The 24,037-nt window shown below is 40.4% G+C and overlaps 1 protein-coding gene across 1 annotated transcript in view; it reads left to right on the forward strand.

The window, feature by feature from the left end:
• The first annotated feature begins 19,533 nt into the window (after positions 1-19,533).
• LOC102747210 (collagen alpha-4(VI) chain-like) overlaps positions 19,534-24,037 on the forward strand; it is a 40,460-nt gene continuing 35,956 nt past the window's right edge. Inside the window, 1 exon segment of the mRNA XM_081832231.1 lies at positions 19,534-19,545. Within this exon segment, the coding sequence (XP_081688357.1) occupies positions 19,534-19,545 (12 nt within the window).

Raw genomic sequence — 24,037 nt, forward strand, 5'->3', positions numbered from 1 at the left:
TTGTTTCAGGTCTCACATTTAGGTCTTTAATCCATTTTGAGTTGATTTTTGTGTATGGTGTAAGAAAGTGGTCCATTTTCATTCTTTTGCATGTAGCTATTCAGTTTTTCCAACACCATTTATTGGAAAGATGGTTTGTTCCCCATTGTGTATTCTTGCCTCTTTTGTTGTGGATTAATTGACCATATAGGTGTGGATTTATTTCTGGGCTCTCTATTCTGTTCCATTAATCCATGTGTCTATTTTTTGTGCCAGCACCATACCATTTTGATTACTGTGGTTTTGTAGTATACTTTGAAATCTGTGATTGTGATACCTCCGGCTTTGTTCTCCTTTCTCAAGATTGCTTTGGCTATTTAAGGTATTTTGTGGTTCCATACTAATTTTAGGATTATTTGTTCTAGTTCTGTGAAAAATGCTATTGGTATTTTGATAAGGATTGCACTGAATCTGCAGATTGTTTTGGAAAGTATGGATATTTTAACAATATTAATTCTTGCAATTCCTGAACATGGTATATCTTTCCATTTGTTTGTATCATCTTCAGTTTCTTTCACTGACGTCTTACAGTTTTCATGGTATAAGTTTTTCACCTCCTTGGTTAAATTCATTCCTAGTAGTTTATTCTTTTCAGTGGAATTGTTTTCTTAATTTCTCTTCCTTCTACTTTGTTATTAGTGTATAGAAATGCAACCGGTTTCTGTATATTAATTTTGTATCCTGCAACTGTACTGAATTGATTTATCAGTTGTAATAGTTTTTTGGTGGAGTCTTTAGGGTTTTCTATATATAGTCCTCATGTCCTCTGCAAATAGCGACAGTTTTATATCTTCCTTATTACTGTGGTTGCTTTTTATTTCTCTCTCTTATCTGATTGCTACAGCTAGGACTTCCAATACTATGTTTAATAAAAGTGGTGAAAATGGACATCCTTGTCTTGTTCCTGATCTTATAGGAAAACCTTTCAGTTTTTCCCCATCAGGTATGATGTTAGCTGAGGGTTTTTCATATATGGACTTTATTATTTTGAGGTATGTTTCCTCTAAATCCACTTTGTTGAGAGTTTTTATCATGAATGGATGTCATATTTTGTCAAATGTTTTTTTCTGCATCTGTTCAGATGCTCATATGGTTTTAATCCTCCCTTTTATTAATGTAATATGTCACATTGATTGATTTATGATTATTGAACCACTGTTGCATCCTGGGAATAAATCTCATTTGATTGTGGTGACTAATTTACTTTTTATTTTTTTAAAGATTATTTATTTATTTATTTATCAGAGAGAGAGAGCGAGAATGTGAGCACAAGCAGGGGGGGCTGCAGGCAGAGGGAGAAGCAGGCTCCCTGCTGATCAGGGAGCCCGATGTGGGACTCAATTCCAGGACCCTGGGATCATGACCTGAGCTGAAGGTAGGCGCTTAACTGACTGAACCACCCAGGCATCCCTGTGGTGACTAATTTTTATTATGTATTGTTGAATTTGGCTTCCTAATATTTTGTTGAGGGGTTTTGCATCTATGTTAATTAGAGATATTGGCCTGTAGCTCCCTCCTCCTCCCCCTCCTTCTCCTTCTTCTACTTCTTCTTTTGTAGTGTCTTTGTCTGGTTTTGGTATCAGAGTAATGGTGGCCTTGTAGAATGACTTTGGAAGTTATCATTCCTTTTCTATTTTTTGGAATACAGTACTTTTAAAATTTGCTGATGAAAGAAGTGTGGATTTATTGCGATGAGTAATATGGAGCTATTCCAAATGTCTGAGCAAGGGAGTGATCCACTTAGCTCAGAAAACTAGGAAAAGTTTACTAAGTTGGAGAATTCTTTGTGCATTTATACTTCAGTGAAAAAAAGCAAGGGTGAATTTCAGGTGCAAAATGTGTGGATGTGCACATGTGTGTATGTGTGTGAGTGTGTGTAAAATGCTGGGATGGGGCAGCTCCTTCCCTGGACAGCTCCCTTCAGTGACACTTGTGATCAGGGCATGGTGAAGATGTTGGCTAACTTACTAAGGCAAAGCATTTTTGCTCATTATCTATGCCTGCTCTTTAGTCTGAGCAACAAACAACCATTATTGATTCACATTAAACTCTGTTCTTCTCAAATGTTCAGCTGTCCTCACGCAACGTTGGCAGGAGTAGAGATGAGAGAAAACTGTGCTAAGATTCAATTTCTGGGAATTTCTTAACAAGATATGCAAACTGACACCATTTTTACTTGCACACTGCAAGAATAATTTCCATTTCTTTTTTTTTTTAAAGATTTTATTTATTTATTTATTTATTTGACAGAGAGAGACACAGCGAGAGAGGGAACACAAGCAGGGGGAATGGCAGAGGGAGAAGCAGGCTTCCTACGGAGTGGGGAGCCCGATGCGGGGCTCGAACCCAGGACCCTGGGATCATGACCTGAGCCAAAGGCAGACGCTTAATGACGGAGCCACCCAGGTGCCCCAAATAATTTCCATTTCTAAGGAAATTTTCAGTACCAACATTAATCTCATAGTCTTTCTCCTTCAGAGAATTATGTGGAATTATCTTTATATGTTACTTCTAACAGGAAACAACTGTATTGAAATATTCTCTTATATTGTGTAGTGGTTGGGGAATACAAAAAAACTAGAGACTCTCAAATGAAAGCATATACTTTAAAGACTGAATTATGCTACTGCCAGCTGCAGATTGGGATATGGACTCAGGCAGAACTGGATCTGAATTTTAGGTCCCCTGCTTAACCAGTTGTGTGGCCTTGGGCAAGTCACATTTTTCCAAACCTCCAGAGAAATAGAAATAATTAACCTTTGAGAGTTGTACAAAGGATTAGAAATAATGGATAGAAAGCAGGAAGCATGCTGGGCACATTGGAGGCCAAGTAATAATTAGGATTATCTAATATACTTAATAATGTTGTAGTCGTCTTTTTTTTTTTTTTTTAAAGATTTTATTTATTTATTTGAGAGAGAGAATGAGAGAGAGAGCATGAGAGGGGTGAGGGTCAGAGGGAGAAGCAGACTCCCTGCCGAGCAGTGAGCCCGATGCGGGACTCGATCCAGGGACTCCAAGATCATGACCTGAGCCGAAGGCAGTCGCTTAACCAACTGAGCCACCCAGGCGCCCAATGTTGTAGTCGTCTTAAATGAAGAAAATGCACCCAGATTTTTTTTTATAGTGGGAAGACTGTCCCTACATCTTTAACACTCCTGAAGTACTGAAGATGACTTGTAATGATTTGAGTTGGCCACATCTTGAAGATAAATTCCCAGAAGTGGAATTGCTCAGTCTAAGAGTATATGCATTTGTAATTTTGATAAATATTTCCAAATTGGTTTCTATGGGACTTCTATCAGTGTGCTTTCCCACCAGCCAATTATATGAGTTAGGCAGATGTTTTTTGATGACATCCTTGTGGAAGTTTTACATGTCTGCACATTCTTTGATGCACCTCCCATTGAGAGGTGTCCCCTCCCTCTGAATCTGGATTGGTTGTGATTGCTTCATGATGCTATATGACTTCCGAGGCTATGTCATAAAAGGCCATGTAGCTTCTGCCCAGTTCACTTGGGATGTTCACATTATGGAAAGCAGCCATTATGAAAGAAGTCTGACCACCCTGACCACCAGTCTGGACCCTGATGACTTGCCCCTCAAGTGTATGCCTTTGCATCTTCCCTCTTTCTAATCCAGGGCTTTCTCTGTTAAGGGGGGGGGGTGTCCATTGGGCCTTTTAGTGAGCTTGGTTGAAGTTGTCAGCCTTGGGAACAACCCTTAGCTAACAGGAAACAGAGGCATTCAGTGCAGTTTGCTTCTCAGGAGGCTGCAGCAGGATCAAGCCCTCGCCTGATTCAACAACACAGCCTCTGTTCTGCCTATCCTTCCTCCCTGTCTTCCTCTTTCCTGCTTCCTGGCCTCGCCTTCCAAATTAATCACCTGCCTCCAAGTTGCAGTGTTAAAAGCTCTGCTTTAACTAAGACACTTACGTCTCTCTAGATTAGAAAAAAGGAAACCACTCAGGGAGAACACAGACCCAAGGTGCACATCTCTGCCAGGAATGTGTCTGGTCCATTGTCCTTGGGTTATAAATGTGCCTGGCAGCCTGAATTCTGGTCTAAGCCCTGATCAGAGAGATGGCGAAACAGATTTTTCCTCTTTCCTCCGGCAATCAGCTCCTTAATTCCAGCTTTTAAATGAGCTTTGCAGAGGGACTGACATCTCCGGCATTGCGTTCAGAAGCTGGAGCCAGAGGCTAAAATTTGTTGAAAATTCAGCTTTTATCCTTTGGATTCAGAAAAGACCTGACAAGAAAACCCTGCCCTTGGCCTTTGCCATTTAGATCAGAGAGATGAGCTCAGCTGCTGGTGGTCACATGGCCAACCTGTGTCTTCATCTCTGCCCACTGGGCAGGAGTTCTTTTTCTTTCTCTGGGCAGCACTTGCCTTGTCTCACGTGCACTCCCAAACACAAGAGGGAAAATAGCCTTCAAAGGACAAAGCAAAGCACACTTGCCTTTTTAAAAAGGATCCCTGAGGTTATTTCTGAGTGATGGGTTGTGTTATGGGTGAAGTTTATTTATTTATTTACTTATTTATTTAAAATTTTTTTTTAGATTTTATTTATTTATTTGAGAGAGAGAGACAGAAATAGTGAGAGAGAGCACAAGTGGGGAGGAGAGGGAGAAGCAGGCTCCCCGCTGAGCAAGGAGTCTGATGCGGGACTCGATCCCAGGACCCCGGTTTCATGACCTGAGCTGAAGGCAGACGCTTAACCGACTGAGTCACCCAGGCACCCCAAGGTGATGTTTATTTTTTCTTTAGGTTTGTCTGTATTTTTTTTAAAGATTTTATTTATTGAGAGAGAGAGAGAGAGAGAGAGAAAGAGAGAAAGAGACTGAGCCCAAGCAGGGGGAAATGCAGAGGGAGAGGGAGAAGCTGACCCCTGGCTGAGCAGGGAGCCTGATGCTGAGCCTGATGCCGACTTGGGGCTCGATCCCAGGACCCTGAGATCCTGACTGAGCCGAAGGCAGATGCTTAATTTAACCACCCAGGTGCCCTAGGCTTGTCTGTATTTTTTAGATTTTGAAAAAGATTTTATTTATTTATTTGAGAGAGAAAGGGAGTGGCGGCAGGGGGAGGGGAGGGGAGTAGAGAGAGGGACAAGCAGACTCCACGCTGAGTGCAGAGCCCAATGCGGGGCTCCATCTCATGACCCTGCATGGGCCCTCATCTACTGGGGCTCAGTGAGCATGTGGGCCCAGGGTCTGTCCTGTATGGAGACCCCAAACCCCACTCCAAGAGTATAGTTTCAGGGGCATTTCTCCCTCCTTTCTCAACCCAAATAATGGCCTCTGTCATATCTTCCTGTAAGCACCCAGCTGAATCTTCCATTGTGCTGAAACAAAGGATTTTTGACCAGTGTGTGAAGGAAGAAAGTATCTTAGCACAGACCAAGGTGGAAGGTGGGGAAGGACAGATTAATAGCATGTATACATTTGTAAATCATTTATCCTGCTGCAAATTCCCATGAGCCAACATGTGAAGTAAATGAATCAGGAGAGAAACAGAGGTGGGAATTGGGAAGGCGAGGATCACTCAAGGATGATTGTTAAAAATACTTGAACTCTACTCCGAGTTAATGGAATCAGAAACCCCCAGAGGATTTTATAACTATTCAAGTTTGAGATCTTCTGGTCTGCAGGGTCTGGAAACTCTTTGCTTCACCCATGAACTGGCATTCTACTTTGAGCAAGGAAAGGTCAAATATGAGGTCCATCAGGACAGCTGCAGCAGACCACATGGCCCTGCCCCAGCTGTAAGGGGTGGCAAGGTCACAGGCACATGTGCAAGCGGGAGGGTGGGGGCTGCTTCTGGCAGTGCGGTCAGAGGGAAAACAGGTCACTTGTTGATTGACATTAAGGAAGAAGAAAGTGTTCAGGAGAGTTATCTAAAATTGGGGAATAAAGTAAAAAGATGACTGTCTGACATTTTAAATGCCACACTAGAGCATTTTCTAAGCCTGCCTCAGGGTCATTTGAATCTCAGGGCATATAACTTTGTTTGATTTGCTATTCACAAAATGATTAGATCCCATTTATTTTACAGCTTTGAAAAGTTAGAGATTAAGTTGCATTAAACTAAGAAGGGACTTTTTTTTTCTTGCCCAGCAGAGAAGATAACCCAGACATTAAGGTTTTATCGCCTCGTGGGGCACGAATGAGCATTGTATCTGACTTGGCACTCTTATTTTAGCATTCATTTTCTCCGCTGACTCTATAAATGAAATTTCTCATGTCCTCATGGAACTGGCTTTGTTTTTCTGCCAGTTTGCACGTTAATGAATTGAATAAAACGTTGAGTGTGCTTGTTATCTATCTGTAGGCGAATTATGATAACCTTCAAATTATGTTTTGGCAAAGCATGCTGAGCGGTTTTAGGTCTGAGGAGTAAGCCGAGGCAGTAAGTAGGAAACCAGTCAAAGCGCTAAGAGTTACATTTATCAGATGCCAACTGAGAGGATGAGCCCTAGAACAGCTGAGGTGAGCAGTTCAGGATGAAGGTCACGAACACGACAAGGCTCACAGCGTCATACTATTTGGGTGCAGCGTCACTGGGGTGGAGCAGGATTGTTTTGAGGCACTGGTCCAGACCAGTCAAACAACGCTTGCCCTGTTAGGAAGCTCAGTGCTAAGTTCTGTGCTCCATTGTTCTTCCTTTCTTCAGCCCAGAGTTTTTGATTCATTTTCCTCCTTCGTTACTTTTTTTCTTACTTGGTCTCCTTCTTTTTGTTTTCTGTTTGTTATTTGAGGTACCACCTTATTATAAGCTGTTAAAATTCCTGTTATAGCTAAGCAGTGAAAAACTGATCAAGAAAATCAAGGTAGATGCCTCAGTATTACAACTTGACCTAAGTGCACATGGTTGTTCACAATTATGAGGCCCTTTGTTTCTATTTTGTTTTAGTTTTTGGTTAATATCTGTAGTGTCCAATAGTTTGAAGCTGGAGCTGTAAGTCTAGATATAGGTCTTTACTATTAAGTTAGAAGAGAACAAGTTTCAGGTTACATTTATCCAGTTAGACATTTATATTTAAGCAGGACAAAGAGGCAGAGTAGGGTTAGAATTAGAATTAGTTTACAGACCACCTGTTTGGCAAATCGAGAAAGTGCTGGTTCTTTCTTTTGCAGGAGCTCTTGATAGCACCCCACATGAAAGAAAATCTCTCTGGTGTGACAGTGTTCTAGGGGCACGGTTTGGCTCACAGTTTAGGTAAGCGAGGGAACCAAGAATCCTTCCAGATCAGGGGTTGGACACCAGAACTTTTGAGAATCAAGCCTCAGGCAACATTTCCAAAAATACACTGGGCTTGTTAAATTCTTATATCCTGTTTGTATAATGATGGGGAGCATCCATAGTATAACTGGACAGTGCACACATCTAGAACATCACCGATTTTACCAAAGAACCCATTTCCAATGGTCATGTTAACTAGCAAAATACCTGGTGTTGGCTGGAGACAAGGATGGCTGAAGACTGATGGTAGCCGTCTCTGGGGTGCGGCCTTTTGATTAAGTGCTACCTGACCAGCCAGATTAGGGCAATCTACTTCTCCTAGGGCATAGATGAAAACCAAAACCTACATGCCATACTGTGGGGAAACGTTTTAAAGATTTACCAACCACATCACACTCAGGATATGGGAACATTTACTGTGCTCTATCTGGCTTGTGTAGGAATTAAGCCAGAATATCTTTGAATCAGCCTTGATTAAAATTAAGCTTCATAATTTCCATAGCAGTAAATTTGAAAGAATAGTAAGTGCTTTGAAAATGCAAACACTGCTTTACATAGATTATGAAGATTAGAAAAGATTTATACAGAAGTTGCAAAAAAATGGGGTTCAGCATGTTTTTAACCTGTATCATGTCATCATAAAGTTGATTTTCAGGCTAAGTTAGTTTGCTAGAGAGGGAGCGTTTCCTGTAATAGTCAAAAGTTTACTTAATATAAACCTTGGAAAGACCATTGATTAGTAACCTTGAGATCATTAGTTTGTGTTATGAGGAACTACATTTGTTAGAGTATTTACTGTAGACAACAGTGTTTATCACTCAAGGTTGAAAGCTACATTTGTCATTGGAGATTGAATTTATGGCTAACTTTGGGATTATTGATCCCCTGACTATGATCTCTTGATCTTGTTGTAATTAACTAGTCATAGCATGAAAATTTAACTTTTTTTTTTTTTGAGGACGTTCTTGCACAAGTTCTATCCAAATAAACATTAAATATCTGACTTTAGCAGATAAAGACACAAAGCAAATTTCCTTTCTCCTACAGCGGGTTTGGATCTCTTGCCCTGTAGCCTGATGAAGTTGTGTAACAGAATTACTGAATATATTCTGGATATAGTTTTAAAAATTATGATATATGAATGACCAAAAGTCCATGCTTTGACTATATGAAGTTTGGGTATTTTTGTTTGTTTGTTTGGTTGGTTTCTCAATCCCTTCCTGTCTGCTCTTTGTCATGGGTGCAGATATCTTATCTCTCCAAGGAACATAGCTTTTGGGATTAGTCTGGATTCCAAGAAGCTAGTGAAGTGCCATTGCCACTGTGAATACTCAGCCAACATTTTGGTGATGATTGGGACTCTTCATGTCTCTGGGGATCCAAAGATCCTGATGCCTTCCTCTCCAGCCCAAAATGAAGAAGGCCTTTATGTCTCTGTTTATAGGGGGTGGGGGTGGGGAACAAGACTGTGGTCCTGCATATCCCTTCCAGCTTCCAGCTCAAGAGGAATTTGAGGGGCACCTGGGTGGCTCAGTTGGTTAAGTGTCTGCCTTCAGCTTAGGTCTTGATCCCAGGGTCCTGTGATTGAGTCCCACACTGGGCTCCCTGCTCAGCGGCCGGAGTGGGGTGGGGGTGGGGGGAGTCTGCTTCTCCCTCTCCTTCTACCCCTCCCCCCTGCTCATGTTCTCTCTCTCCCAAATAAATAAATAAAAAGTCTTTTAAAAAATTTAAAAGATGAATTTGAGAGGGAGACAAGTCTGATGTCACCAATGGAAATGAAAGCTAGTTTATACACTAATATGTAAATGTTCTTCTAAATAGGGTCTCATATTGGCTCGCAGAGTTGACAATCATCCCTCTTCTTCATGGCTGCTAACATTTTATCTCCTGAAGCCTTCACAAAGACATTATGAATCATAGATGACATTTCTTGCACCATTTCCCCTCTTGCTATTTCTTACCCATGAAGGGCTTGTAAGGGGTGCCTTACATCCAAGATTCTGCCACAGGCTGTTTGCTCTATACTTCTAACTGAATACACTAAGTTACAAATTTGTGACTAGCATTGCCTAATTCACTCCATTAGTTATGAAGAAATGTCTTTAAATTTTTAGAGCACTCTAGCTGTAACCATCTTTTAGGAATTCCTGCGTATAGCACCAAGCCTAAGTCTTCTCTTGACAGCCTTAAAACTCCCCTCCCTGGCTCCTTAATAACCCCTTCCCTTTCTGGAATCACTGTGAACTCCATCTCTTGGGTAAAGGTCCAGGTTTTGTCGGGTCTGAATAGTATTAATTCCTTGGTTAAATCCCATTATCCCTGCCATTTCCCTCCCTAATTTCTGAGACTCATCCTTTCATCCTCTGTCATCTGCCCTCCCATCAGTAAGGAGGAAAATGGAGATGCCTATTTAAGGCAGTTTTCAGATAAAAGAACAGAGAGAATATAAAGACAGTAGAGTGAGTAGACGTGATCAGTTACTGAAGAAAATGGCTGTTAATTGCTTATGTGTCTCTTGGGCAAATTGTATCACCTTTTACAACCTCAAGTTTTCTCTGCAAAATAATGAGGTTTGACTAGGTGATCTGTAAGATCCCTTCCAGGGCTAAATTATACAAACATTTGCTGTTGCTAGATATTGTATTCGGCTCTAGAATTACCGGTAGCAAAAGAAAACAGGAAGAGATGTTGAATTATCCGGTGTTCATTGATGAAAAGAGTGCAGGCTTGCATCTGCAGAGATGGAGTAAAATGCAAGTAAGAAAGTATAATTTAGGACCCTGGAAAAAATTTTAGATTGTAAAATGTAAAAGTTGTAATGATGATTCTATTACAAATGACCAAAAAAAAAAAAAAAAAACAAACCCAACAAAACAACAAACCCTCAGACAAGCAAACCAAAAGACCCCAAACAACAACAACAAAAACCCCCAAAACAAACAAACAAACAAACAAATAACAGTGAAAGGGCAGGTACTTGGTACTTGAATGTCCTCAGAGTTTCATCTCTGCTTTCCTCTGTGTTTTGGGGTCAGGCTGACTGCCCCACAAAGCTGAAACCATGGCAACAGACAAATTCAGCCTTTTATCTTTAAAGCTTCATAACTAGAGATGTTGGGGGAAAAAATCTAAGGAAGGATTTTGATTGGTCAGGCTTGGGTCACATGCTGACTCCTGGACCAATCATAGTGTGGGGACTGTAGCTCCCACTGGAGCAGAGGATGGAATGGAAGTTTCTCATAAGGAGGCTATCATTCCAGGTAGGCAAAGAGTAAATGACTGTTTCATCTTGCCCTGGTTGTTCTCTTTATTCCTTTGACTCAGGGTTTGGGTCTACCATATAAATTTGCCCTTTTCAGAAGTCCATTATACCTGCAAAGCCCCTAGATCTTTTAAAAAAAAATTATGAGTTAGCTCCTGACTGAAGTTTGCCTGCCCAGTCTTCTCAGTGTCTATCTCTAAGTGCTTTTCATGGTAATGACTAGCAACCTTGATATATTTATCTCCGCTACAAGCAAATTGGCCAGAGGTGATAAAGTCCATCTGATAAAAACCACCAAGGAGACACTTGTCATCCAATAAGGTTAACTTGCTGAGTAAGGGGACCACACACCAAAGGGGCACCTCACCAAAGGGAGACTCAGGCTTGTTGTAGTATTTAGGGGGTGGTGGGGTTTAAGTAAAATTTCAACAAAGCAGTGTAATGCTCACTCAAAGTGAAGCAGGGGGTGTATAAAGGAGTTGACATCATGCCTGGGCTGAGATGAGAACGCAGGGTCCTGTTTCCTTGGAAACTACAAAGTTAAGATAAATGTGGAATGTTGTGTTCAAAACCCTTATCTGAAGCTCTGCACCTGGGTTGGAAATTGAGGCTGTTTTTCTGTGTTAAAATGATTTAAATCCTCTAGGCAAAAAAGAGGTGTTTAATTCTCACTAAATGTGATTTCAAACATCAGTTTCTGACAATCCATGATCTTAGAGAACAAGTTTTCTCATGTCCTTTTGTTAATTAACAAAAAGCATTTTCACCCCCAAGCTTTGCAGAAGAGATTGATTCTCTTCCACTCATCAGGGTCTCTCTTGAAATAAAAACATGGTTTTTGTAATCAAACATCAAGGAGTGAGTTAAGGTGAAAATGTCATGTCAGTCACAAAGAGAAGTTGGAGGTCCTTTGAAGTTTACGTATATTATTGAGGCAATTATTCACCATTTATTCACTCTGCAAATATTTGTGGAGCTCCTACTATGCTAATCTTTGCAAAGGGATAGAATTTCTATCCTTGAGCAGGTCACAATTTAGTGATGGAAACATTGCAGAAGGAAACAAGCCCAGTACGGAAGGGTGAAGACAACAGTGGATATTGGCATAGATGTTTTCGAGAGCAAAGAGAAAGAAGTTGTGAACTCTGAGCTTAGGAATTTGGTCCAACTCATGGGTAGAATAGTCAGGGGGAGGCGGAATCTGAGGTTCTGAGGTGAGGAAACTTCGAGTTGGAGAAGTTGGCACATGTAGCAGACGCTGTTGATGCCATGCCCCAGATCCGCTCAGTGCATCTCTGAGCTCCCCTGCAGCTGTGGACAGTTTCTGAACATGCACATAGCTTTCCACCATAGTCTTCCACTTGAGAGATTTCTCAGTTGCCAAGAGAGCTTACTTACTCAGCCTGCTCACAGGGCGGCTTGAAAGTGCCAAGGATTTCACATCTGCCCCCCTTTCAGTTCTCAACCACTGAGGGCTGGCATTCAGTGACTAAATCCCAACTGCATCTCCCTGGGATGATTCTGAGGGCCATTCTGAGTTTCTCAGAAGATTCCCATGGAGACTGAACCTCGGTTGCCTACCACAGTAACATACACATTAAGGCAAACTTCTGGGCTTTTATTCTTTCAGGTCTAACTTGCCATATTCCCTCTCTTCCTTCCTTGGATGGCTTTCCAAATAAATTGCCTACACCCAAGTCCTTGTCTCAGGGTCCGCTTTTGGGGGAACCCAAATGAAGATGGCAAGCTTCTCCCCTATGGGAGAAGAGCAGACAAGGAGAAGTAGGAATATTGCTTGAAGGTCAAGAAGTGGATACAGAGCAGAACAAAATGGTGAATGCTCTGAAGTAACAGAAAAAATAAGGACCTTGATATTTAACCAGGGTGTGTGTTAGAGAGTTTAAGATCTTGAGCCTAAAGTTATCTTGGGGTCTAAGCTACTGCTTTGGAGAATGAAAGGGAGACAGAAGAGGGGGATGCTGTGAGGTGGGTGAATCAGAGGGGAAAACATGACTTCCTGAGCAGGAGGGAACAAAAGACTGAAGTGCTGGTTGGCATTGAATATCTGAACTTCACTGTTTTTGCTGAAGGATTTTGCATATGATGGCTTGATTATTTCCCTCAGGGAATATTTAATGAGCACTTACAGTTTCTTAGCTATATATGATGTTATTCTATTTCCAGGTAGAGCAAAGCTCTGCTCCTGTTATCCCCACATCAGGAATAATTAAGGGACAATTGATGAAGAGTGAACTAACCTATCATTTTGGAAGTTATCCTCTGTGTAGGAGGCTCTCTAGGTTTTAGGTCAAATTTAACAATCCTGGAAAAACACAGAGAAGCCTGAATTCAACTCTGTTAATCATACACTATCCTTCTATTAACAATTTATTTTGGGAAACTTCCCTTGACCCCATTTCGTTGAATACTTATGCCGGAATTGGGTCTAAGTATGGGTCTTCGGATTTTGAGATAATGGTGAATGACATGTATACAAAATGTGATGAAGATGGTAGTTGACCAACCCCTCCTCCACCTCCATTCTCCCTCTCCTTCTTTTATGGTAACAGAGTTGAACAGGACACATGGTTGCTTGGTGGGAAATCAAACCTCAAGCACCCCTGCTGCTGGATGGGGCAGTGTCATTAAGCTCTGACCAGTGGAATGTGAGTGGAAGGAATGTGAGCAGCCTCTGACTCACTCTTTTAGGAGGAAGTCTGTAGGGTTAGCTCTTTCACCCTTCCCACTGGCTACCATGGTGGTACTTGCAGAAACTTCAGATGCCCCGTGTTGAATATTAGCTTGGGTCCCTGAATGACTGTGTGGAGGAAAGCTGCTTGCTGACCTGGAACACTCGCCTTGGACTGAACTATGTGAGAAGGAAATGACCTTCCCTGTTAGGTTTCTTTTTATAGCTGCTTAATTCTTAGTTTAACTCATGTATATATACACATATAAATACTTATATATTTCCTTTGACTCCATCCTGATTTCTAATCTGGTTGGTGTGGGCTGGTTTAGAACATCCAAGATGAGTACAGACACTTGAGCTTTATCCTGCTTGGTAAATGTTATCAATGCAGACAGTTTTTGTTGTTGTCCAGTTCATTAATTTATCCACCCATCCTTCCACCTACTCATCCATCCCATATACCTACTATTTTGAGACCTAGTATGTACAAGACCCTTGGCTGGGGATATCCAGGGGACATGAGTGACCCAAAGATGAATTATACCCTGTTCCTGCTTTCAACGGGCTCATAGTCTAGAGACTTTAGGTGGAGACTAAATCATTGAAATAAGGATAATTAGGACTAATTTTTATTCTAGGAATTTTTAATTAAATTTGAAAAAGTCTAGTTTTATTTATATTATTTTATTATTATTATTACTATTTTTTGAGAATGCTCTTCCTGGTAAGTTTTTGTATGCATTTTTTGTTTGTTTGTTTTTGTTTTTATTTATTTATTTGAGAGAGAGAATGAGAGAGAGAGCAGGAGAGGGGGGAGGGTCAGAGGGAGAAGCAGACTCCCCGCGGAGCAGGGAGCCCGATGTGGGACTCGATCCAGGGACTCCAGGATCATGACCTGAGCCGAAGGCAGTCGCTTAACCAACTGAGCCACCCAGGCGCCCTTGTATGCATTTTTGAGACCAGTGTTTACAGAAGGACTCTTTTTATTTAGTGGCAATAAAGCACGCATGAGAAAAAACAATGCATCAGTCACCATAAACACCGTTTTTTGCTCCTCCCTTCACCCCCGCTCCTTTCCCCCAGGAGTGGATTAAATACTGGAAAAGCTGATGTGTCATTGTACCCTTGAGCCTTCCTGTACTCTAGGGAATTCCCAAGGCTCAAACAGCTTCTTAAGGGATGAAGACAAGAAGGAGGAATTAAAAGAACAAGTCTGAAAGATTTTGCCAGGTAGGAGGAAATGCCTTTTCCCAGGGAGAGTTTGGTGGGTGGGAACTCTAGTTTGTTTCCAAGTATTTTTGCAAATGCCCCGCTTCTCTTTCACTTCCGGGCGGAGAGAGACAGGGACATATAGACAGACCAACAGAAGAGAAAGTGATATAGTTAGACCTCGTATAGCAAAGAGATGGAGAGAAAATGAGACAGAGATGAAGATGTGGAGGAAAAACCCCAAAGAGTATCTCTGTCAGATATAGAATAACCTTTAAGATTCAAAGTGTGATGAAAGGAGATCTGTAACTCTGAACTTTTGTGGAGCAGGAAGATGTGAAATATTTTAAGATTGGGCCCAGAATTTACCATCTGTGTGGAAAGGGGAAACCAATTTATGGGGACTCACACATGTCTCATGAATTATTTCACTGATGCAAATCTTTGGGAGAATTTAAACACGGAGATTAGTGTTAGAACTGTAAGGCCAAAGGAAGAAAGAAAACACTAAAGACTCAGGGAATAAACAAGGCTTTGGTAGAGATATAAATTCAGGTAAAAATGACTCTCTCAGAGCAATCCCAGGGGCAATTTTGAGTTAGAAATAGAGTTTTCTCCCATCTAGTTTGCCAGGATTCATATAATTAGACTCTCATTTTCCTTTCCATTTGACTACCATACACAATTTTAAGAAATAAGTTAGGTGATTATTTAAATTTTTAATGATAAATTTCAAACATAGAGCAAAAGTTACAGAATTCAGAGGGAATACATGTATACTCACCACTTAGGTTCACCGTGAACATTTTAATATAGTTGTTTTTTCACATATCCATCCCTCTAGCCATCTGTTAATCCATCTTATTTTTAAACGCATTTTAAAGTAAATTATAAACATCAGTAAATTCCCTAAATACATCAGCATGCATATCATTTACTAGAGTTCAAGAAAATGATTATTTTTATAAAGAACTTCAAGAAAAGTTAATATAAAATTGGTCAGATTCGGATTTTATGGGCAATTTTTTGATGACTGGGGTTGATACTTAATACATTTAAGTTCACTGGACAGACAGGGATGGTGACAGCTATTAAGGATGACTTCTGTGGGGTGAAAGGATCAAATATTGACTGAGAATTATTCCACAGGACTACAGGAGAAAAATCTAGCACTTTTTTGTTCTCTTTTGTATTGATCTTCAGAAGCTAAGAAATAGGCCCAGGGAATTGCAAATGCAAAAGGGTCTTTTTTGGGCACCTGGGTGGCTCAGTCGTTAAGCGTCTGCCTTCGGCTCAGGTCGTGATCCCGGGGGCCCTGGGATCGAGCCCCGCATCGGGCTCCCTGCTCGGCGGGAAGCCTGCTTCTCCCTTTCCCACTCCCCCTGCTTGTGTTCCTCTCTCGCTGTGTCGCTCTCTGTCAAATAAATGAAATCTTTAAAAAAAAAAAAAAAAAGGGTCCTTTTTATTTCAGCCCCCGAATGTGTATGCCACAGGCTTTTGAAAGTAGTCTGCCATCACATATATTCTGTCTGGTAGTTTCTGACTCATAGGAATGGGCTTTGAAAGGTCTATGGATGCATTTATTCATTACCAAGAGTAATGAAGCCTCGTCTACATTTTTGCAGAAATAGCAAATTTGGTGCATTACAGAGTCACTAGAAAGTGAAATAATGAATGTTATCTACCTGATATTTTGGCCTGAAATAAAAACACCACGAGTCTTTTAAAAAAGATCATACAAGAAATTGTTTTGCCCAAACATTCCAACCTAATCTTATGTCTTATGTTTGAGCAACTCACTGTGTAAGTGAATTTTTGTGGCTGTGAGTTTTAAAAGATTCACCTCTGGTTGCATCTCTCCCCTGCATCCTTGGGCATGGGTGTAGTCATAGACTGGCTCCATTTTAGATTTCTCAGAGATCTTAAACCAAGTCCCTTCTAATACTATGCCTGTGATCGGTTTTACTTACTCTACAAATTTGCCAAATGTTTAGTTTTATGATATTTGTTCTGATTATATTTTTTAATACAAATGAATTAAAAATAAAATTATAATTAAAATAAGAAAGTGAACCCAGTTGGCTTTGAGTCCTCCATTTACCAAAAAATAATGGCCTAGGGGGCACCAATCTTCCCAAGAATGCCTCTAACTCTTTGTATAAAACATTCTATCTTAAGAACAGGAAATCATTTTTTTCCTGAACAAATGAATTTATGCAACAAATCTTTTCTGAGCACCTACTGTGTGTCAGGCACTGGGGATATATCACAGAAAACAAAATTCCTTGTAGCACTTCTAGTTGAAGGTGGGACATGACAACAGGTAATTCATAAAAACCATGATGAATATTACATAGCATGTTAGAAGGTGATAAGAAAAGAGGAAAAGCAGAAGGGGGTAAATGGGGTTGGGTGTGCTGGGAGTACAAGGATGGGTAGCAATTTTAAGTAGAATGGCTGGGGTGGACCTTACTGAGATGACATCTGAGCAAAGACTTGAGGTAAGGCAGGGAATCAGCCATGTGGATATATGGGGATATATATCATATATGGGACCACATGGGGATGTGTGTAGATATATGGGGATATATCTAGACATAGATGGACATATAGGATATATGTGGCTATTTGTGGATATATGTAGATATATGTGGATATGTGTAGATGTGTACGGATATATAGGGATATATCTGGGTATATGGCGATATATGGGGAAGAGCATTTCAGATGGAGGAAACAGTATGTATAAAGACCCTAAACAGGGAGTGTAACTGGCTTATTTGAAGAACAGCCAGTAGGCCAAAGCAATCAGGGTCTAATGTGCGAGGGTGAGAGGCGAGTTAGAGAAAACTGGAGGCCGGATTACATAGGACCTTGCAGCCTATTTTGTTTTTTCACTCTCAATGAAACAGGGAGCCATTGGAAGCCTTGGAGCAGAGGTGACTTAGGTTTTAAAAGGATTTTGCTGGATATATGTTGAGAATAGACTTCAGAGAGAAAGGTTAGAAGCAGGGAGAGCCATGGAAGTTGTTGTAGTAATCAAGCAGGAGAGATGATGGTGGCTTGAACCAGCCTGTTTGCAGTAGAAATGATGAGAGGATCAGTTTCTGTGTAAACAGCTTTAAACATTGATCCAGCATGATTTCTTGGCAGGTTGAATGGAGGGTGTGTGAGAGAGAGGAGTTAATCGTAACTCCATGGTTTCTGGTCTGTGCTACAAGAAGGTTGCAGTTGCCAGGAACTGAGAGAAATGAACAAAGGGAGGGAAGAAGGAAGGAAGGGAGAGAGAAAGAACAAAGGAGAGCAGAGAAGGGAACTGTTTTAGGTGCTGAGCATATATTAATGGTAAAGACACAGTTTTAACAAATCTCAGTTATTCATTGCAATAAATGTACAAGTTTCAGATGAAGAACAGAACAGGGAGTGATTTGCCATCAGGCTTGGGTTAGGAAGGTGATGCGTGAGCTGGGTTGTGAAAGGTGACTAGAGCCTGCAGGTGTGTGTATGTGTAGGTGTGTGTGCACGTGTGCGTGTGTACTGGGCCTAAGGAGTAGTACACAGCCTTCTAGGCAGAAGGAAGGAATAAGTGACATATTCTGAATCATCAAAGTCTGAGTGGACTTGGCAAACCACACTGACTTATAATTCTATAAACTCCAGAGAGATTTGTAGCGTGGTCAGTGCATCTTGCAATCTGTAAAGAAATATCATTACCTTTCCAAGGGCTTGATAGGTTTGTGTCGCTGAATTTGGCGGGTATTTTTTCAGTTTGTCTTAAAAATTTTTATTATACGCTATTTAAGATATGCAAAAAGGTTCAATGGCACTTAAGTTATTTATTTTTTTTATTTTATTTTATTTTTTTTTAATTTTTTAATTTTTTTTTATTCTTATGTTAATTCCCATACATTACATCATAGCACTTAAGTTATTTTTAAGCTGAGGCCCTGCAGACAAAAGTGAAAGATTCAGCCCAAAGAACATAGACAGCTAAGATTTCAGAACATAAGATTTCAAAGAGTTTTCCTCATCCAGGTGACCACCAACTTGCTGTCACACCTGATACCCCAATTCTCCGATTTAGGGAATTTTCTCTCACTGCTGTAACATATGCTGTTCCTATACAAGCCTTGCTTTCATCATAGTGTGATTACTTCCTAGACATAATGAAGCAGAAATGTAGCCACAGCTCTTTGATTCAAGCAATGCATGTTTTCTCTTGGAATAAAAAAATGCTGAGGCTTGGTTCTATCAGTGAGAAGGGATTCAGTTTTTGGAATTTTGTTCTGTGGATTATTTGCTTGACAAGGTAATGGTAACCTCCCAAGTTTTATAGCTTTCTACGAAGTGTTTCCTAGCCCATTAGCTTCTGCTGTCTTCACAGTAACCCTGCCAAGTAATGATGGTGTAGTATCATAACCTCTATTTTATGCTGACAGAGCTGAGGTTTAGTGAGTTCAAGAGACTTCCAAGAAGCTATATAACAAGAATGTGGCAGGGTTGACACTTGAACCAAAAAATTCGAAGTCAAGTTCTATGCAGTTTTTACTGCTCCACACTACACTTTCTTCTCAGATTCTGGAGCAACTTTCTTCAAGGACATCAAAGAAATAACGGACAGGGTGTATGATGCCCTAGGCAATTGCAGAAGGCCATCTTGCCCTTATTTACTACCCCAACTTGCTCTTTCTGTGTTTCTTGGTGATAGGAAGTAGGGAGTGGCAGTGTCCTGACTGCCCCAGGTCTTCAGAGGGGCCTGATCTACTTGGTGGATTGTAGGGATTCTTCCTGAATGAAACACTTGAGAAAGATAGCGTAGTTATTCCCATCTCTGGCAAAACCAAGCTCATGAAATGCTGGGGTGATGGAATTTATAAGCTACACATAACTTGGGAGAGTTTGAGTATGATTTTGCGCTTGGATTAAAGCACTCAGCAGTTCAAACATTTATATAATGATCACAAAAGGGAAAGATTTATTAGTTTCAACAATGTATCCAGCACTGCAAAGATGTCTCAGATGGTGGCTCCTCTCTCTGTATGTTCACAGCCCAGTAAGGCAGATAAACAATTAAGCAATGTCAATGCAATATGGCGAAGAGAGTAGGTGACCTATGAACCTAGCACAGTGGGAAACTAGGTGAATCAAGATATGAAGAGGGCATTTAAAAACTGCCCAAGAGCTGACATTCTATTCCCTTCCCAAATTTTCAACACCTTACAAATTGTGTGCTAGTCTTGACATGACCACAGCTGATGGGAGTGTCATGGCCATCAACATCCATTTCCTGCTTTGCACACTGCCCTGCTGAACTCTGCCATTGCAATCCTTATCCCTCCCTGGAGGAATGCTCCAGGATTCTGCATCTTGTTATTTTTTTTCTGAGCCTCATGACACATTAATTGTCATTGAAATGTTTGATACAGCCTCCCTCAAATATGTTACAACAAAGTTCTGTATATATCCAAGCTGTCATAGCATTCGTGAATGGGCACAGAAAGCAAATGCTAATGTTTATGCAATAGGTTAAGGCTAACCTTCATTTTTCTTAACTGTTAAACATGCCGTGTGGATTCTAATGTGATGTGTACAGAAGAATCTGTTCATGTCCCCCAGCTGTTTGCTTTCTGGAGCTTCCTGTGGCCCAGGACTGTTCTTGTGGTATACTCCAAGACTGTCTTGTAAGAAAGCCAAATAATACAGTGCTTAAAATAATCGTGTTTAAATGACCAGAAAAAAATTGAAAAAAGAGAGAGAGAGAACATAGCTCTTTACTATTTTAGGGAATAGAGTATAATTACAAAGCAAATTGAAAAAATGTGTTAAGTTAATTTTGCACATTTGCATTGGGTCTTTCATCTAAATATTTTGAAGCTTCTGCTTACCTCTCAGTCAGGCATGTATAAAGAAAACATTTTTAATTGATCGCCTCTTCCCTTTCCCCACCTAATTGATAATAGACACTTGCTTTTTTCCATGTGGAGCTGAAGATGCTGTTGAAAGTAAGTGGAGCAGACATCTGTCTGTCTGGGAACCGCTGCATGCTAAATGCATGGAAGAGTGGTTTTCAAAGTGTGGTCCCTTGGATCCACTCAGCATGCAAGTTCTCACCACCCAAACCTATTAAATCAGAAACTCTAGAGATGGGGTCCAGGAAGCTGGGTTTTAACAGGTCCTCTGGGTGATTCTGATACAATGCTCAATCTAAAAACCACTGGCGTAGGACATTAAAGATGGCATCTTTTCATTTTATTTTCGAGGGGTCAATAGAGGGAGAACAGGAAACTTGAAGGAGACTGGTATATAAAGCACAGCTAGTTTAATTAAATGACATGAAGGTGGTTTATGGTTGAAGACTGAGAAGCTCTACCCAGGTCCCCTCTTCTATCCCACTTTCTGAGTTCATGCATGTCAGAAAACCAAAGGTCTCCATTAGATGTATGCCCTCAGAGCTTATGCATCACCTGGTGTTTGAGCTCCAAGAAGGCTTGCCCAGGTTCCCTGCACTCCAAAACTTTAGCTCTCAAGGCCTTGGATGAGCCCTATTTGGGGTTGTCCAATACCCCTTCTGAGTCCTTGCACGTGCTGTTCCATACCTGGAATTCCCTTTCTCCACTTGCTCACTTGTAAATTTCTATTCCTCTTTTAGATCTCAACTCCAGCATCATCTGCTCTGTGAAGCCTTCACCAAGTGAAGAGAGATGCTCACCCACTGTGTGCCTCAGCACCTTGTACAGATTTCTATATTATTTTGCTCATCCCACAATATTACAATATATCCATCTCTTTCTCTCCACTAGAGTTCCAAGTCTTCTCAAGAGAAGAACTGTTTCTTTCATCTTATTTCTAGTGCCTGGCATATTATCTGGTAAACAGTAAACACTCAATAAAAAGGTTGCAAGAGTATTGCAATACTTTTTTCCTCTCTCTATGAATTATTATAATTCTGCTGAACCTTTGAGAGTAAGTGGGTGACCTCAAGACCCTCTGCCTCATATTATGTATATTTCTTAAGAACAAGGACGTTCTCTTCCATGACTACAACACAATGATGAAACTCAGGAAATGTAACATTGATACAGAATTATTATATAACATTCAGTCCATATTAAATTTTTACCTGTTTTCTCCCTTTATGTCCTTTATAGACTTTTTTTTTTCTAATCCAAGATTGTTCATTGCCTTTAATTGCCACTTCTCCTTAGACTGTTTTAACCTCAGTTGGTTCCTCAGCTTTTCTTTGTTTTTTTCATGACATTAATATTTTTGAGGAGCACAGGTCAGTTGTTTCTTAGACTCTCTCCAAGTTTTGGTGTATATGATTGTTTCCTCATTATTAGATTTAAGTCATGGGATTGGAGGAGAACTACCATATAAGTGATGTAGTTTTCTCATGCATCACATCAAGAAGTATGTGATATTGATGTAGCCTACCATTGTTGGTTACATCATGTCCACCATGTTTCTCTGTTGTAAAAGTACTTTTTTGCCCTTTGTAACTTACAAGTAATTTGTTAGGAGATACTTTTTTTTTTTTTTAAAGATTTTATTTATTTATTTGACAGAGAGAGACACAGCAAGAGGGAACACAAGCAGGGGGAGTGGGAGAAGCAGGCTTCCCGCAGAGTGGGGAGACTGATGTGGGGCTCGATCCCAGGACTCTGGGATCATGACCCGAGCCGAAGGCAGACGCTTAACGACTGAGCCACCCAGGTGCCCCTGTTAGGAGATACTTTGAGACTGTGTTAAAACCTTGTTCCCCAATATGCTTCTACCCAATAGTTTTAGCTTCATTTGATGATTCTCCCCTGAATCAATTATTACTATGGTGGTTACTTGCAAGATAATTTTTTTTAATTGAATGAATCAGTCTTAGAAAATAGATTGTCCTAGTCAACTATTGAACTATTTGACTTCTCTCAGCATACTTTGAGAGAAGTGTCTTTCTACCCCACACTCATTAGAATTATTTCCAGAAAGAATCAGTATTCTATGCTAGCCCTACCTAATTGCTCTTCTTTTAATGGCTTCATTTTTTTTTTTTTGCCTCGACAATGAACCCTACATATTCAAATGCAAAACCCCTTCAGCAGCTTAAATTAGATATAAACATCTTCATGAAATAGTATATAAAATATAGGTATTAAGTCCTTAATCTATAGACCTTTTTCTCTTCATCAATGTAAATACACATATGCACAGCTGTAAAATGTTTATAAACTTCTGGCTTTTCCACTAGATTTCCATAAAAAGCTCTGGTACTTTATTTACAACTAACTAAAAATACTTCTCATTTCTTGTGATTAGTTGCATTAATACTAATAATTAGGATATAACAGAATATGAAAATGTAGATACCCTATTTCAAGGTTTTCTGTTTCATCCAACTTTATTAATCCAAGAGTTAAAAAGTTACGGTATGGTATTTTATTGTAACAATAGTAATAATAATCATAATCATAACATCTGAATTTATTTTGGATCATACTTCCTGGCACTTTCAAACTCTCAAGCTCTTTACTCTCAAGCTCTATTCTTTATGATCATGCATTCGTTCACTTTGCCATTAGATGAGAGTTTATTGGGGAATAAGATATTTACAGTCTTAAAGTATCTTCCCTCAAATTACCTATATACCTTCATGAGGAGGCATTAGTGGGAGATTGATGTAGAAACTGAGGAACAGAGAAATCCAATTATATCACATCTATTATTGGAAAATTATTGGACCAATACCCTGGAGAGTGTTTGTAATATAGTGGGCAATGTAGTAGGTGTCCCAGATCAGTATCAAGCCCTTGAGAGTCCTCACATAAACCTCAAAAGGTGAACTGGCTAGCTCAAGTCCACAAAGCAAATGGTCAAGCTGACACCAGAATTAAGGCTTGACCTTTGAGGTCAAGGATTCTCCCAGTATTTTCTGTTACCATAAAATAGTAAAATAGATGTGGTTATCTCACATCCTTGAGTCATTTCTAAGTAGTAAATTAAGCATGCACAGTAGAAATGTGTCCTTAGGGAAATAGGATGGCTCCACCTCCACTTTCTGTTTTTTTTTTTTTAAGATTTTATTTTTATTTATTTGACAGAGAGAGAGAGAGAGCACAAGCAGGGGGAGCGGCTGGAGAAGCAGGTTCCCCACTGAGGAGGGAGCCCGATGCGGGGCTCAATCCCAGGACCCTGGGATTGTGACCTGAGCCGAAGGCAGTTGCTTAACCAACTGAGCCACCCAGGCGCCCCTCCACCTACACTTTCTGGAAAGAGAGCTTCAGTTGTTGGATAGCTAGGATTTCTGGGCATCATGGTATGATTTCCATACAATGTTCCTCTTAAAGGGCCCAAGACTGCAAAGTGATGTAGACACAATGAGGATACTCACCTAAACTCTTTGATGCATTTACAGTATGCGTTTAAAGTTTCCTGAATTTCTTAGTGTTTCTCGTATGTAAAGTTCCTCCCCCCAAATAGATTGTTCAGTTCTCTAAACATAAAAGCTAGGTTTGTAATTCCATTCTCTGGAGCACCCAAATACAGCATTTTGCACATAAAACTGTGCTCTGTGAAGACCAATTGGTGGATACGGGAACTTAGGGC

Source organism: Leptonychotes weddellii, chromosome 1, assembly GCF_054177405.1.
Source record: "Leptonychotes weddellii isolate Sample4059 chromosome 1, ASM5417740v2, whole genome shotgun sequence".
Taxonomy (NCBI): domain Eukaryota; kingdom Metazoa; phylum Chordata; class Mammalia; order Carnivora; family Phocidae; genus Leptonychotes; species Leptonychotes weddellii.